Here is a 16,535-nt window from a genome sequence, read left to right as displayed (position 1 = left end):
AAAGAATGGCTTGTACTTAGAGTCATCTCCCTAGATGGTCCATGAAAGCCATCAATACATTTTAAGGAGACAGGTGTAGTGGTGCATTTAGAGACAAAGACAGACAGATTTCTGAGTTTTGAGACCAGCCTGGTCGAGTTCAGGACTGCAAGTGTTATGCAGAAAAACCCTATCTCAAAACCAAAAAAGAAAACAATATTTTTTCAAAGAGTCAGACATCAAAAGTGTTTTCATCATAGCATGGAACTTTCCTTTTTGCTGTGTTGACTTTTCCACTGATAAGCACAAACAAAATTAGCACTATGAGTCCCAGTCAAGTATGGTGGCATTCTGCAATTCCAGGATTTGGGAAGTTGAGCAGATTGTCATAGGTTTGGGGGCAACCTTAGCTGCCTACTGAGTTCAAAAGCAGCATGGGCTGTATATTGAAGCCATGTCATGGGGGTAGAGATAGCTCACTGGGCAAAATACTTGGGCTGCAAGTTGGTGATCTGAGGTTGGTTCCCAGCTCCAACATTGAAAAACCAACATGGTGGCATGCATTTATAATCCTAGTTAGTGGGGCTGGAGAGATGGCTCAGAGGTTAAGAGCACTGACTGCTCTTCCAGAGGTCCTGAGTTCAATTCCCAGTAACCACGTGGTGCCTCACAGCCATCTATAATGTTATCTGGTGCCCTCTTCTGGCCAGCAAGCATACAGAGAGACAGAACACTGTATATATAATAAATAAATAAATCTTTAAAAAAATAATAATCCTAGTTAGTGGTGGGGAGGTAGAGGCAGGCAGATTTCTGGGATGGAGTGGCCTAATCTCATCTAATCAGTGATCTCTAGGTCCCAGTGAGAGATACAAAAATATATACACACACCTCTCTCTCTCTGTAGTAATATATCCATATAGGTGCAGTAAATCTATAATATACATATACATATATACATGCATACATATTATATATATAAATAACTATATATTATAACTAACATATATATATATAAATAACTGGAAGAGGAGATCCAATGGGGAGCTTTAAGTATACAGCTTTCATATGAGTTGTCACCCAGGCTGGGGTGGGCTTTGGGTGACACAGCAGCCTTTGAGTCACCCATGCTCCTGTAACTAAACCTTCATCCATACTGCTGAGAATAGCCCCCAAAAGTTTGTTGACTTACTAAATTGGAATTGGAATATTGTTTCTTTGGTCTATCACTGATACCCTATAGGGGGTAAGTAGTTTGACACCGTGTTTCAAAAATAGAATGGACAGATTCTCAGGAAAGACCCAAGACTGACCTCTGGCCTCTACATGAAGACTCGTGTACCTGTGCACACATACATACAACACAAAAGCACCTGTTCCCTTGCTTAGTACGAATGGAGTGGTTAAAGACAAGTTATGATTGTATTTTCACCAACATGTGTTTTCAGTTGTGACGGTTAAGTGTTGTCAGTTTGACAAAATCTAGTCACCTGAAGACAGGTCACTCAGTATGTCTGTGGAGACGGGTCACTCAGCATGCCTGTGGAGACGGGTCACTCAGCATGTCATTTTATGTTAGTTTGGTAGAAAGACTCGACTTTTTGGTTTGTTTGTTTTTCAAGACAGGGTTTCTCTGTAGCTTTGGAGCCTGTCCTGGAACTCACTTTGTAGCCCAGGCTGGCCTCCAACTCACAGAGATCTGCCTGCCTCTGCTTCCTGAGTGCTGGGATGAAAGGTGTGCGCCACCACTGCCTGGAACTTACTTTTGCCTTGACTTAATTTCCTGCTCTCTATCTGGAAGCTATGCTCCTCTATGACAGCTCTTTCCTTCTATCCTCTGCTGGAGTGATTTCCCAACAACAACAATAAAAAAAAAAGCAGTCTTCTGCCTGAGTATTTCTACTGATCCAGTATTACTAGCTTTTTAAGGTTGCCTTTAGAAAGTGTCAGGGGTTGTAGCACGTTGAACTCCAGAGACAGAGCCCAGCAAGTGAGAGCCTGACAGGCCCTGGGCCACTCTGTGCCTTCAAGAAATCAACTAAACACAGGCAAAGGAGATCCTAAGGAACCAAGAGGCCAATGCCATCAGACGCATTCTCTGTGTGTACCTTCCTTTCCGGGAGCACAGGAAGTACCCAGATGCTTCTGTCAACTTCTCAGTTCTCTAAGAGGGGCTCAGAGAGGTGGAAGACCATGTCTGCTGAAGAAAAGGGGAAATCTAAAGTGGACACACTTTAACCCTAGCACTTGGGAGGCAGAAGCAGGAAGATCTCTGTGAGTTTGAGGCTAGCCTGGTCTACACTGGGAGCTCAAGGACAGCCAGGGTAACATAGTGAGACCCTGTCTCAAAATAACAATAAATAATAATGAAACTTTTAAAAATGGGAAATTATGGCCAGGCAGTGGTAGTGTATGCCTTTAGTTCTAGCAGTCAGAAGCAGAAGTGGGCAGATCGATATGAGTTTGAGGCCAGCCTGGTCTACAGAGCAAGTTCCAGGACAGCCAGGGCCACACACAGAGAAACCCTGTCTCGAAAAATAAAAAAAAGAAAACCTATATTCTGCCCTCAAGATGAGAGAAGAAGAAGAAGAAGAAGAAGAGGAGGAAGAGGAGGAGGAGGAGGAGGAAGAAGAAGAGAAGAAGAAGAAGAGGAGGAGGAGGAGGAGGAGGAGGAGGAGGAGGAGGAGGAGGAGGAGGAGAAGGAGAAGGAGAAGGAGAAGGAGAAGGAGAAGGAGAAGGAGAAGGAGAAGGAGAAGAAGAAGAAGAAGAAGAAGAAGAAGAGGTGCAAGGACCGTAGTGTGCCCAAGAATTTTTTTAGGCCTTCTTGTTCTGTTCTGAATACTGCTCCAAGCCCAGCCAAGCACATCCTGGCTTGTCATTGAGGACATCATGAAGAAACTGGGAGAGATGAGCGTTCTGTGACAATTTCCTCTGAGGTTGAAACACTCCATCCTGCAGGATGCTCTTTAAACAGAAAGGCAAACGACTCAAAGGAGCTCCAGAGAGTTCCTGGGAAACTGAAGGAACAGGGCTGCAAAGAAGACCGAGAGCAGATCAGCTGCCTGGAGGGAGCAGAAACCAGCTGAGCTGACTGGAAGAGGTTTAGATCAACTGAGGCACCAGGAAAGGACACTCTCCAATCGACTGAGTTGCCTGCAGGCTGTTCACTGTGCTCTGGATTCCTCGCTTTGTGAGCTATCGCCCAACCTGAGGTGGGCCTTGGTGATACAGCCGACTTTGAGTCATTTCTGGTCCTACAAGTATCCCCTCCCCCATATTCCTGCAGGTAACCCCAACAAGACTCCAGTTCACCAAGTTGGACTTTGGTAGTATCTGTGCTTTGGCCTGTTGTGGGTTCCCTATCTGGGGTGAGTAAACATGTATGTTGTATCCCTCAGGAACGATTTTGTCATTTATCAATGTGGAACAACACTACTGCAGACAGCAAGCAGCCTAAGGGAAGGAGGCTGTGATGCTAAAGGAAAAGGATGGGAAGAATTCTGCTGCCTACAGAGCTAAGAGAAACCTGATGCAGAGGGAAAAAGGGGTAGCCAGGGCTGCAAAGAGCAGGAAAATGAAGAGGAGGACAAAAAGGAGGAGGAAGAGCAGGAAGAAAATGAAGGAGATGATAGCTGGGCATGGTAGCGCACACCTTTAATCCCAGCACTCAGGAGACAGAGGCAGGTACATCTCTGAATTTGAGGCTAGCTTAGTCTACAGAGTGAGTTCCAGGATAGTCAGGGGCACACAGAGAAACACTGTCTGGAAAAAACAGAAAAAAAAAGAAAAGAAAGAAAAAGATGATGATGAATGAGTTGGTTGAGGCAGGTCTTGTCTGTCTGTAGGCATGTAAGACCCCCTTCATAGCTCACAGTCTCTTTTCTAAGTTATTTATTTTTATATTATGTGCATTAGTGCTTTGTCTGCATATATGTCTACATGACGGTGTTGAATTCCCTGGAACTTGTGTTGGACTCTAGTGTCCAAACCGAGAAGGAGTCGCCCCCAGAGACCACCTCATACACCACAGCCGATGCAAAAGCATGAGGATTTTATTAATTCTGTCATGATAGGGTCCCTCAGCATTCGGGAAGCCGAGAGATCCCAACTAGCTGGTACAGTCTACTTTTAAAGGAGAAAGCCCCATAGAAACAGGAGGGGTTGTTCCTTGACCATTATGATTGGCTTATTCGAAAAGGGCTAATACCAATAATTGACTGGAGAACTATTGTCAGATCAGATGAGGTAAGAGGTCATTTTGACCCCGTTTCCCAGGGGACTAAGTCAAAACATACGTGTATGGGTAATTGTTCAGGAACTGAGTACATGCATGTGTAGCTGTTAGGTCCTTGGTTCCCAGGGGATGAGGGGAAGCACTAAGACACGGAGGCTGAGAGGGTTTGGAATTGTCAGAAATGGCTTCAGAATTGTCTAAAATCTTACACTTGCTTTATAGACACTTATAAACTGCCATGTCGAAGCTAGGAATCGAACCTGGGTACTTTGGAAGAGCAGTTAGCACTCTTAACTACCAAACTGTTTCTCCAGTCCCACAACTCACCTCTTAAAAAAAAATCATTGAGAGAGTCTGCGAATCTCCACCTGAACCGGAGTGGGACTGAACCAGTTACCTAAAACACAGAGAGAACAAGGTCTACCAGGAGCAGAAGCCAGGAGCAAACCCAGTAACACGGGCGGATCAGGATTGAGCCAGCGACCAGATCCAGAGTCAACGATCTCCACCAGAACAGGTACAAGGGAGTAACCACTGAGCGAATGAGCCAGAGACTGCTGAGGGTCTGGACATGAATCCGGGACCTTCAAGGGAGTAGATCTAAGACAACACTCCAGTGGGTCTGGGCGAGAGTTAGGACCTTCCAGGAACTAGGCTGGAGCCAGGATATCTGTCAGCCTGGACGTGAGTGAACCTGGGTCCTCCCAGGGAATAGGCAGAAACCAGAGATCTCCACGGGGCCAAACACCAGTCTGGGACCTCAGAGAGAGTAGGCCTGAGCCAGGTCCTCTGTGGGTACGGGCATTGGTCTGGGACATCAAAGGGAATAGGCAGGAACCTGGAACCCCTGTGGTCCGAGGGCGAGTCTGAGACCTCTGAGGAGGTAAGTGGGTCCTCTGCGGGTTCAGGCACACTCAAGCCTGAGACCTCCAAGGCAGTAGACTGGAACCAGAAACCTTTCCAGGTCCAACTCCAACCCAGGGACTTCTGCAGGAGGGAATCCAGACCAGGATTTACAGACACAGGTCAAAGTCGGTAACCAAGCCAAAGTTGCCCTGAGGCAAGGAACTCCACTTTGGGCAACAAATTCCAAAGGAGTGGAATTGAAGGAGACACTTAGGACAGAGAGGGCCTGAGGAAACAATCTCCACCTGGAGCAGAAGCCAGGAGCAAATCCAGCCCTGGGAGCCAACCCAGCCCTGAGACACTGGCAAATCAGGATTGAGTCAACGACCTGACTCTGACCTGACTCAGAGTCAGCCATCTCCACCAGAACCAGAGTGGGACTGAACCAGTTACCTAAGACATAGCGAGCAGAAGCCAGGAGCAACCATTCCCGGGACACGGGTGGATCAGAACTGAGCCAATGACCAGATCCAGAGTCAGCGATCTCCACTAGAACAGGTCTAACTCCAAGCCAGGGACTTCTGCAAGGGGGATCCAAAACAAGATTTACAGAAACAGATCAAAGCCAGCAGCCTTGGCCAAAGTAGGCCTGAGACAGCAAACTCCAAGGGAGCAGAGCAAAGCACAGGAACACTAAGCTACCTCCAGGAACAGGAATAACCAACAGGGTAACTAGAACTGTGATACTGACTGTACCATGAGGAACAACCATCTGAGCTTTGGATTCACTCGCACCTAGAAGATTATTCAACAGAATCTCAGAGCCAGAGCGATAGTGATGCTTGCCTTTAATACCAGCACTTGGGAGGCAGAGGCAGGTGGTTCTCAGTGAGTTCAAGGCCAGCCTGGTCTTCAAAGGGAGTTCCAGGACAGCCAGGACTGTTACTCAGAGAAACCCTGTCTTGAAAAAAAAAAAGTGTTGATGTGTTGATAGGGTCATGGTATCTCTTCACAGCAATAGAAACCCAACAATAACAATAGAAACTCAACAATAACAATAGAAAGACAACTATAGGCAAGATGGTGGTGGCACGCCCCTTTAATCCCAGCACTTGGGAGGCAGAGGCAGGTGGATCTCTGTGAGTTTGAGGCCAGCCTGGTCTACAAGAGCTAGTTCCAGGACAGGTTCCAAAGCTACAGAGAAACCCTGTCTCGAAAAACCAAAAAAAAAAAAAAAAAAAGAGAAAGACAACTACAGTCATTATTAGATGGTAATTAGCACTTAGCAGAAGATGAGTACTATAGAACATTTGTGTATGGGCTATCTTTTTAAATATCATTTTATATTTGTATTTGTGTGTACCTGCAAATGTTTATGTGCACTATATGTGTGCAGGTACACGAGGAGGCTGAACAGCTTCAGATTCCCTGGAACCGGAGCTATGGGTGCTTGTCAGCCACCCTGTTGGTGTTAGGTCCTCTGCAAGAGCAGTTCATTCTCTTAATCACGAGCCGTCTCTCCAACCTGGGATAGCTTTTCGAAACAGATTCAAAAATAACTGCTGGTTGCGTGCTGAATATGTGGTAAGAAAAGGCTTCAGTATGGCCCTTACGCTGTTGATTCCATGATGTGGATGAAAGATAGTGACTTCATAAAATAGAACAAACTGAGTGAGCTTAATGTGGGGAGAGCTAAGAGCAATGTGTTGATCTAAACACATTGCTCTGTGGGAATTTAGGATGTTTGCTTGAGACAGTTTTTTTTCTTCTTCTTTTTTTTTTTTTCAAGACAAGGTTTCTCTGTGTAACATTCCTGGCTTCCTGGAATCCACTCTGTAGACCAAGCTGGCCTCGAACTCACAGAGATCTGCCTGCCTCTACCTCCTCAGTGCTGGGATTAAAGGCATGAACCACCACTGCCTCGCTAATTTATTTACTTTTGTAGTCTCTCCTGAGTGTGAACTTCCTTTGTCGTCTATATTGGCTGCAAATGTTTGATCCTCCTAACTCAGCTAGCCTCTCAAATGCTGACTACAGATGTGTAATCTATAATCACACCAGGCAGTTTCTAGAGGGATTCATAGGCAAAGCAGTCTTCGGAGGAAACAAGCCGTATTTAAAGCAAGAAGGCAGACAGACAGGAAAAATGAAGGCTGGAGGATTTTGGTGATAGTTTCTAACAACTCAGTTCTCTGAAGGTTTTGGAACAACTGGATAGATTGAGAATGTAGAGAATTGTGGGAGGATTAGAATCTGGGAGGCTCAAATTTGGAATCTGACTAACGGATTAATTAGTGATTTGATTTCATTTTTTTGGGTAATGTGCATTTTTTGGTTGATATTTTTATGTGTATGGGTCTTTTGCCTGCATGTATATCTGCGCACCACGTGCATGCCTAATATCTGAGGCCAGAGCGGTGTCAGATTCCAATACTGGAACTGCAGACAATTGGGAGCTGCCATGTGGGTGTTGGGAACTACACCAAGGTCCTCTGGAAGAGCAGTCAGTGCTCTAAACCACTAAGCCATCTCTCCAGTTCTGTTTGTTGTTTCAAACAGGTCTAACTTTGTAGCCCAAGCTGATCTATAACTCTCCATGCAGTCCAGGCTGGTCTTAGCAGTTCTCTTATTTCAGTCTTCCAAGTGACAACGATGAGACCCCCCAAACCTGAACTGACCTATAATTTAAAATTACTTTCACCCTTCCATTATACAATTCTGTCTGTTTTGACAAGCACTGTTTTGATAGTTGTGTAGTCACTACCACTAGACATAGTTTCATCGTGTGAGAATCAAAGTTACATTTTAAGTTTTCACAGTATGCCTTAGAAATCCATGCAACAGGCATCATAATCCCTAACTTCAAACTCTACTACAGAGCTACAGTACTGAAAACAGCCTGGTACTGGCATAGGAACAGACAGGAGGACCAATGGAACCGAATAGAAGACCCAGATATCAATCCACACATCTTTGAACACCTGATCTTTGATGAAGAAGCAAAAAAATATCAAATGGAAAAAGAAAGCATATTTGACAAGTGGTGCCGGCATAGCTGGATATCAACACGTAGAAAAATGAAAATAGACCCATATCTATCTCCATGCACAAAACACAAGTCCAAATGGATCAAAGACCTCAACATAAAGCCAGCCACACTGAACCTCACAGAAGAGAAAGTGGGAAGTACACTTGAACGCATTGGCACAGGGAACCACTTCCTAAATAGAACCCCAGCAGTACAGACACTGAGAGAAACAATTAATAAATGGGACCTCCTGAAACTGAAAAGCTTCTGTAAAGCAAAGGACACGGTCAACAAGACAAAACGAAAGCCTACAGAATGGGAAAAGATCGTCACCAACCCCACATCAGACAGAGGTCTGATCTTCAAAATATACAAAGAACTCAAGAAATTGGACACCAAAAGATCACATAATCCCATAAACAAATGGAGTACAGACCTAAACAAAGAAATCTCAACAGAGGGAGCTAAAATGGCTGAAAGATACTTAAGGAAATGTTCAACATCCTTAGTCATCAGAGAAATGCAAATCAAAACAACTCTGAGATTTCATTTTACACCTGTAAGAATGGCCAAGATCAAAAACATTGATGATAACTTATGCTGGAAAGGTTGTGGGGTAAAATTAGGAAACAACCTTCCTCAAGACCCAGTAATACCATTTTTGGGTGTATATCCAAAGGATGCTCAATCGTGCCACAAGGACATGTGCTCAACTATGTTCATAGCAGCTTTGTTTGTCATAGCCAGAACCTGGACACAACCTAAATGCCCCTCGGTGGAAGAATGGATAAGAAAAATGTGGTACATTTACACAATGGAGTACTACATAGCAGAAAAAAATGACAGCTTGAAGTTTGCAGGAAAATGGATGAAGCTAGAAAACATTATTTTGAGTGAGGTAACCCAGACACAGAAAAACAATTATCACATGTACTCACTCATAGGTGGTTTTTAAACATAAAGCAAATAAAGTCAGCCTACAAACTACAATCCCGGAGAACTTAGACAACAATGAGGACACTCTAAGAGAGACTTACATAGATCTAATCTACATGGGAAGTGGAAAGTATAAAAAGACAAGATCTCCTGAATAATTTGGGAGCATGGGAACCTTGCGGGAGGATTGAGGGGGGAGGGGAGAGTTAGGGAGGGGAGCAGAGAAAAATGTAGAGCTCAATAAATATCAATAAAAAAATAAAAAAATATAAAAAACTCTGTAGTTGAGAGAGAGAGGGAGAGAGAGAGAGAGAGAGAAAAGAAAAGAAATTCATGCAACAGGGCTGGAGAGGTGGCTCAGAGGTTAAGAGCACCAGCTGCTCTTCCAGAGGACCTGAGTTCAATTCCCAGCAACCACATGGAGGTTGAACTATAATGAGATCTGGCACCCTCTTCTGGTCGCAGGCATGCATGCTGGCAGAATACTGTATACATAATAAATAAATCTTTAAAAAAAATTCATGCAATAGCTGGTTCAGTGGTGGTGAATACTTTTAATCCCAGCACTTGGGAGGCAGAGGCAGGTGGATCTCAGTGAGTTCGAGGCCAGCCTGGTCTACAAAGGGAGTTCCAGGACTGCCAGGGCTGTTACACAGAGAAATCCTGTCTTGAAAAACCAATGAAATCCATGCAACAAGCCTCTGTTCTGCAAGCCCCCAGTATAAGAACAGATAGTTCATGAGATGCTGGGAGGCTATTGTTTATGGGTGATAACAAGCTACATGTTTTCAGTCCCATAAGTACCTGCAACGTATGTGCTTGATCACATAGGCAAGTTATGTAGGCAAGGAATATCTGTCAGGATGTATACTTGCCTCTGATTAGACCTAATGGGAAATGCAATGAATTATGGATTTTACTTAAGTCCTTGCCATACATGATTCTAGTCTATTTCCCAGGAACCTGGGTATGGAGCATCCCAGAGCCCATGCACCTGGTCAGTAGTTAAAGTTTGCTTCAGAACCAGGCGGTGTTGGCGCACGCCTTTAATCCCAGCACTAGGGAGACAGACGCAGGCGGATCTCTGTGAGTTCGAGGCCAGCCTGGCTAGTTCCAGGACAGGCTTCAAAGCTACAGAGAAACCCTGTCTCGAAAACAACAACAACAAACAACAACAACAACAAAAAAAACAACAAAAAAAAGTTTGCTTCAAATTTGGCTTTCAGCTGTGGTAGTGGTCTCATTCCTGATCGGTGGGATTAACAGTCATTCAAAGAATCCTGTTTTAGTCCTTGATGGGCAGGAATTGAGCGCTCTGCCTGCCTCTGTCTCCCCAGGGCTGGGATTAAAGGTGCGCCACCACACCCAGCTAGTATGGAGCTGTTTGAATCACTGTGCTACTTGAGCCCGTAGTCTGTTTCTGAGTAGTATTTCACCGCAATTACATGCTGTTTAGGTTCCTATGCAGGTGCCCATCCCATTCTCAAGCTCACTCCTGTCTTTGGAATGCTTTTTCTTTTCTTTTCTTTTCTTTTTTTTTTTTTTTTTTGAGACAGGGTTTCTCTGTGTAGCTCTGGAAGTCCTGGAACTAGCTCTGTAGACCAGGCTGGTCTCGAACTCACTCAGATCTGCCTGCCTCTGCCTCCCAAGTGCTGGGATTAAAGATGTGCGCCACCACCACCTGGTGACTTTCTTATTTTTTAATAAAGTGTCTCTGTTTCTGTTACCTTTAGCAACACACCTTTAATCCCAGTAGCTGGGTGGCAGAAGCAAGTAGATCTGAGTTCCAGGTCAGGTTGATTCACATAGCAAGTTCCAGAATAGCCAGGGCTACTAGTAGGACTGTCTCAAAATAGAACAACAACAAGCCAAGAACAAGACCACACCACTAAGTACAATACTTAATCCCCTACCAGTGCAAGGCTTTGTTTACAGGTTTTGTTGATTTCATCTAAAGTACAAGCGTGTCCCCAACCCTCTGCAGCTTCCTACCACGATATACATTTGTGATGCCAGACTTGAAGGGTGAAGGCACACTGATCATGATTTCAAGGTCACTGTCAGCTACACAGTCAGCCTAAAGTATAGGAGACCCCGGCACAAACAAATAAAGCTCCTAAGAAGATTTGCATAAAAGATTCCCATGAACATATTTTTTATTTTACTTGGATAAAAATTTAAGAATAGGTTTCAGGGGTGAAGGCAAGGGGAGGAAATGGGAGGATAGGAGAGAGGGGGCAATCTTCAGTCAGATTGTAAAAGGAATCAATACATTTAATTAAGAATAACAAAAGAATAGGTTTCATACTTTTATTAACATTTAAAAAGCTGCTATAATACACACACACACACACACACACACACACAAAATGACTGTTTTACCTGTATGCATGTGTACCATGTGTGCCTGGTGCCTAGGACCTGGTGTCAGAACCATGCAACTGGATCCTGAGCAGTCATGTTGGAAGCTAGGTTTTCTGAAAGAACAGCTGGCGCCCTTAACCACTGAGCCATCTCTTCAGCTCTTGAGTTTCTTTCTTTCTCTCTCTCTTTCTCTCTTTCTTCCTTCCTTCCTTCCTTCCTTCCTTCCTTCCTTCCTTCCTTCCTTCCTTCTTTTCACAAGGGTATAATCCTACTTTATTGACATCCATGAAAACAGCACATACAATCCCTCAGTCTCTCTCTCTCTCCTTTCTCTGTCTTACACACACACACACACACACACACACACACACACACACACACACCACAGACAATCACCCAGATGGGAAAAACACGAAAGTCACAGGCCACGGAAACCACAACTACCACCTCAGCGCCACTGCCATCATACCCACCTTCACAGCCAAACCAGTTATGCGCAGGATACCAAGCACTGCTAACAACCTCAAAGTGACACACACACATCCAACCACCTGGTTACAATAGCACCCTTCCTCTGCTATACACGTGGTGCCGACACAATCACTGTCACAGAAACATCTCCAGTCAGGCAAGCACACAATCACACCAACCACAAACCAGGGTCGCAACAGGCTCCCAAAGCTGGTAGGCTTGCAGCTACAGAGGAGATACAGTCACCTAAGTCACAGACACACCTTCAGGCGTTCCTGACACTCCCACCTCTACGGGAGCACATCTCAGGGTTCAGCCTGAAGTGCCTGGCTTTGGGATCACCTGCTCTACAGGATGCCTAATGAACTCGTCCCACTCTTGAGTTTCATATTATAAAAAAATACTAAGTTGAAGTTGGGTTGGAGAGATGGCTCAGGGGTTAAGAGTATAGACTGCTCTTCAAGAGGTCCCCAGTTCAATTCCCAGCAACCAACTGTAATGAGATTTGGTGCCCCCTTCTGGCCTATAGGCATGCATGCAGACAGAACACTAATGTAATAAATAAATAAATTTTAAAAAAATTAACTTTAATGAGAAGCTGCTGAAGTTTTTGTAGAGTGGCATGTGAGCTTAATTTTCATGGCCTTTGAGGATTCTCTTTGTATGTGTCAGGAAAGGTTGAGTTGAGAGATTCAGAACTGCTCACAAATCTTATTTGCTCCACGCATCCTTAGAGAATGTTTGTGATGCTTAAGTCTGTAGTCCACAGAAGTTCATGATCTGCTTATACACTAATTTGTTACTTTCTGGTTTTTTGTTTCTTTTCTTTTCTTTTCTTTTTGGTTTTTGACACAAGGTTTCTCTGCAGCTTTGGAGCCTATCCTGGAACTAGCTCTTGTAGACCAGGCTGGCCTCGAACTCACAGAGATCTGCCTGCCTCTGCCTCCCAAGTGCTGGGATTAAAGGCTTGTGCCACCACTGCCCAGCTTGTTTCATTTTTTGAGACAGTGTGTTTCTGTATAGTCTTGGCTGGCCTGTAACTATTACTACTAGTAGACTAGTAGTAGAACTGGTCTACTCTGTGAACCAGGTTGGCCTTGAACTCATAGAGACGCACCTGCCTGCACCTCTCCAGCGCTGGGACTGAGGGTGCCACCACCCTCAGCGCCACCATGTTCTGATTATACTAATTTTATAAGTAATTTCATGGAGTTCTTGTCTGAACTCAACAGTCAACAACACATCGGCATGGTGGTGCAAGCCTTCCACCACAGCTCTCAGAGGCAGAGGCAGTGGTGGAGGCAGAAGTAGACGGCAGGGTCTCCATGAGATCAAGGCCAACCTCGTCTTTGTAGAGAGTTCCAGGACAGCCAGGGCTACAAAGACCTTGTCTCAAAAAGAAAAGAAAACAAACAACTCCTCCCGAAATAAAACAAAACCCAAACAGTTGTTTCAGAACATTGGATTGTAAGGCTTCGGACAAAGTTCAGTGTTGGCATGTGCAAAGACTCAGGTTCAGGTTGCAGCTCAGCAAAAATGAAGTTGGATTGCTTAATTAGGAAATTATTTTTTAACAATTTTATTATTTTTGTCATGCTTTTCTGCTTCCGAAGAGCTAGCTAGGATTATGGGTGTGAGCCGTAAAGTCAAAAGGTGTTTTTTATTTGTTGAAAATATTGTTTTATTTACATATTTTTTGTTGTTGTTGTGTTTTGAGTCAGGGTTTCTCTGGGGAAGCCCTGGCTATCCTGAACCAGGCTGGCCTCAAACTCAGAGATCTGCCTGTCTCTGCCTCCAGCAGGGATTAAGGGTGTATACCACCACCACCACCCAGCTGGAAGTATTGTTTTATTAAACGTTGTTTACAAATATGTTAAGTTGCAGGGTGGTGGTGGCCCATGGTGTCAGGTATGGTGTATGCGCCTTTAATTCCAACACAAGCAGGTGGATCATGAGTTGGAGGCAAGCCTGGTCTAAAGAAGGAAGGGATAAACAGAGAAACCTTGTCTCAAGAAAAAGGTAGGAAGACATTTTTTTTCTTTTTTCTTTTTCTTTTTTCTACCGCTTTGCCGTGCAGCCTGAGCTGACCTTGAAATTTGTATCCTTCTTCCCCAGTCTACCCAGTGCTGAAAACATGCAAAATTTCATTTTCCTGTCCAATGATAATTACCACCATATTCAAAAGGGTAAATACATTCCCGAAATTATTATATTTTCGCACCGTAGTGCACACATATAATTTGTTCCTTACATGCAGCTTCTGGTGTCCCAGGGCCGAGGCCGGAGAATCGAAAGTTCAAGCCCAGCCTCAGACACGTACAAATCCAGATACAAAAAAACAAAAACCGAAAACAACCCCCTAGTCCAAATGTCTCCACTGTCTTAGGATGCGAAGGCCCTCGCACGGCTCGGTTCGCACCCCCTGTATGCGCACGCGCCGAGCTTGCAAACGGTCCGCGAGCGCGGAGTTTGCGCAGGCGCGTTGCGGAGGGGCGGGCCTCTAGCCCGCGTCTCTTCTTCCAACCGCAGTTTGAAGCAGCGCCATTTTGAGCATTCGGCCACCGCGGGCGTGATTGCGGGGAGGCAGGGCTCCCCTCCTTTACCTGGCTTTCCTTGCTTCGTTTCCATAGATACATGTGGAGACGGGTGTGCACTGACGTCTAGGCCGCACCAGCATCCGGGGCGAAGTCGCTACGATGATGTTAAGAGGAAACCTGAAGCAAGTACGCATTGAGAAGAACCCCGCTCGCCTTCGCGCCCTGGAGTCGGCGGCCGGCGAGAGCGAACCGGTGGCTGCGGCGGCCATGGCGCTGACGCTGGCCGGGGAGCAGGCGGCGCCACCCGCGGCTTCGGAGGAGCACCCAGACGAGGAGATGGGCTTCACCATCGACATCAAGAGTTTCCTCAAGCCGGGCGAGAAGACTTACACGCAGCGCTGCCGTCTCTTCGTGGGGAACCTGCCCACCGACATCACGGAGGAGGACTTCAAGAGGCTCTTTGAGCGTTACGGCGAGCCCAGCGAGGTCTTCATCAACCGCGACCGAGGCTTCGGCTTCATCCGCCTGGTGAGTCTGCGGCGGGGAGACAAAAAAGGCTGCGGGGGCTGCGGCTTGGCGTGAGGGCGCCACAGCGTTTCTGTGCCCTGCCAGCCTCAGGTTTGTGACTGCGAGCGCCCAGGTACCCGCAGGGGGGCGGGGTCCCGGTTGACGGTCTGGCCAGACTGTAGTAGTGTTGTCACGAGGCGAATGGGGGGAAGGGTGGGGGGGGGGATGAACGAAGTTGATGAGAAATCTGAGCTGCGGATTTATTTATCACTTAAAAGAATGATCCACCTCATCCTTTTGCTCTTTGGGGGATGTGTGTTGAAGGACAGGGGATGTAGCTCGGTGGCAGAACGCCGGCTAGCATGCTCAAGGCCCAGGGTTCCATCGCCAGCATCTTAACAAGATCTCCCCTCCCCCTGCACTGCCTACTGTCTGCCCTAAGGCACCCAGGTCTGCAGACTCCTGACATTAGTGATTGGGGCAAGAATGGGTGCTACGCTGTATTTGACTTAATCCAGCATTTGAATATTATCCTACACCTTCTTTAAAGAAGAAAAATGTCAGTATGTAGGGCAAGATTATTCCTAGTTTATCTGTTTGAAGCAGTTTTATTATTACTGTGTGTGTGCGGGGGGCATACATGCATGCCATAGCATTTGTAGCATGTGTTCTAGAGGTGATGGTCTGTGACCATCACGGTGAGCAGCGTGGCAGCAGCAGGCAGGCATGCAAGGTGCTGGAGCAGTAGCTTAGAGCTTACATCTTAATTCAAGAAGCAGAAGGCTAAAAGAGCTAACTGGGAATGAATGGTTGGGCTTTTGAAATCTCAAAAGCCCACTCCTTTTCAAACTATCACACTAAGAACCATTTATGCAGGGGGGCATGCATTATACATTAAAGTGGTTTTTGTTTTTACAGTTAGACCTTTGTGTCTGATTTTTTGCTTGTTTTTTTCCAGGCTGTCCTGGAAGTCACTGCAGACTAGTCTAGTCTTGAACTCTGCCTGCCTCTGCCTCCTGAGTGCTGGGATTAAATAAAGCTATGGGCCACCACTGCCCAGCTATATCTAATATAAGTAATTGCAATTTGTATACATTTTTATCTGTTTTTGAGAGAGAGCCTCAGTATATATCCCAGACCGACCTGGAACGGATCCTCTGACCTTGGTCTTGTGTGTACTGGAGTTCCAGACATGCTTCTGAGAGGTCTTGTGGAAGCTTTCCATTGAAGCTTCTTTTAAAATTCTTTTTTTGGTACTTGTGCATGAGTTTATTTTTATTTTAAGTGCGTTGGTGTTTTGCCATGGGTCCCCAGCACTGGAGTTACAGAGAGTTGTAACCTGCCTTGAGGGTACTGGAATTGGTCCTCTGGAAGGGTTGTCAGTGAGCCATCTATCCAGCCCCCAAGGCAATTTCTCCGTCTACACAGAGAAGACTGTCCTGGAACTCACTCTGTTGAGGTTTGTTGACCTCAAATTTAGAGATCCATCTGCCTCTTCCTCCCAAGTGCTGGGATTAAAGGTGTGCGCCACTGCACTGCCAGATTTACTATTTTTACTTCCGTATGTTTGTATATGTCTGTGTGTGGGGTATATGAATGCAGGTGTCTGTGCCATCCAAAAGAGGGAGTTGGA

The 16,535-nt window shown here is 45.6% G+C and overlaps 1 protein-coding gene across 1 annotated transcript in view; it reads left to right on the top strand.

The window, feature by feature from the left end:
* The first annotated feature begins 14,377 nt into the window (after nucleotides 1-14,377).
* Nucleotides 14,378-16,535, top strand: part of Pspc1 (paraspeckle component 1) — a 58,729-nt gene continuing 56,571 nt past the window's right edge. The window contains exon 1 of the mRNA XM_048442006.3: nucleotides 14,378-14,923. Coding sequence (XP_048297963.1) covers nucleotides 14,555-14,923 — 369 coding nt within the window. The 5' untranslated portion in view covers nucleotides 14,378-14,554. The remainder of the gene's footprint in view (nucleotides 14,924-16,535) is intronic.

This window comes from Myodes glareolus, chromosome 12, assembly GCF_982192425.1.
Source record: "Myodes glareolus chromosome 12, mMyoGla1.1, whole genome shotgun sequence".
Taxonomy (NCBI): domain Eukaryota; kingdom Metazoa; phylum Chordata; class Mammalia; order Rodentia; family Cricetidae; genus Myodes; species Myodes glareolus.
This window is presented reverse-complemented; position numbering and strand designations above follow the sequence as displayed.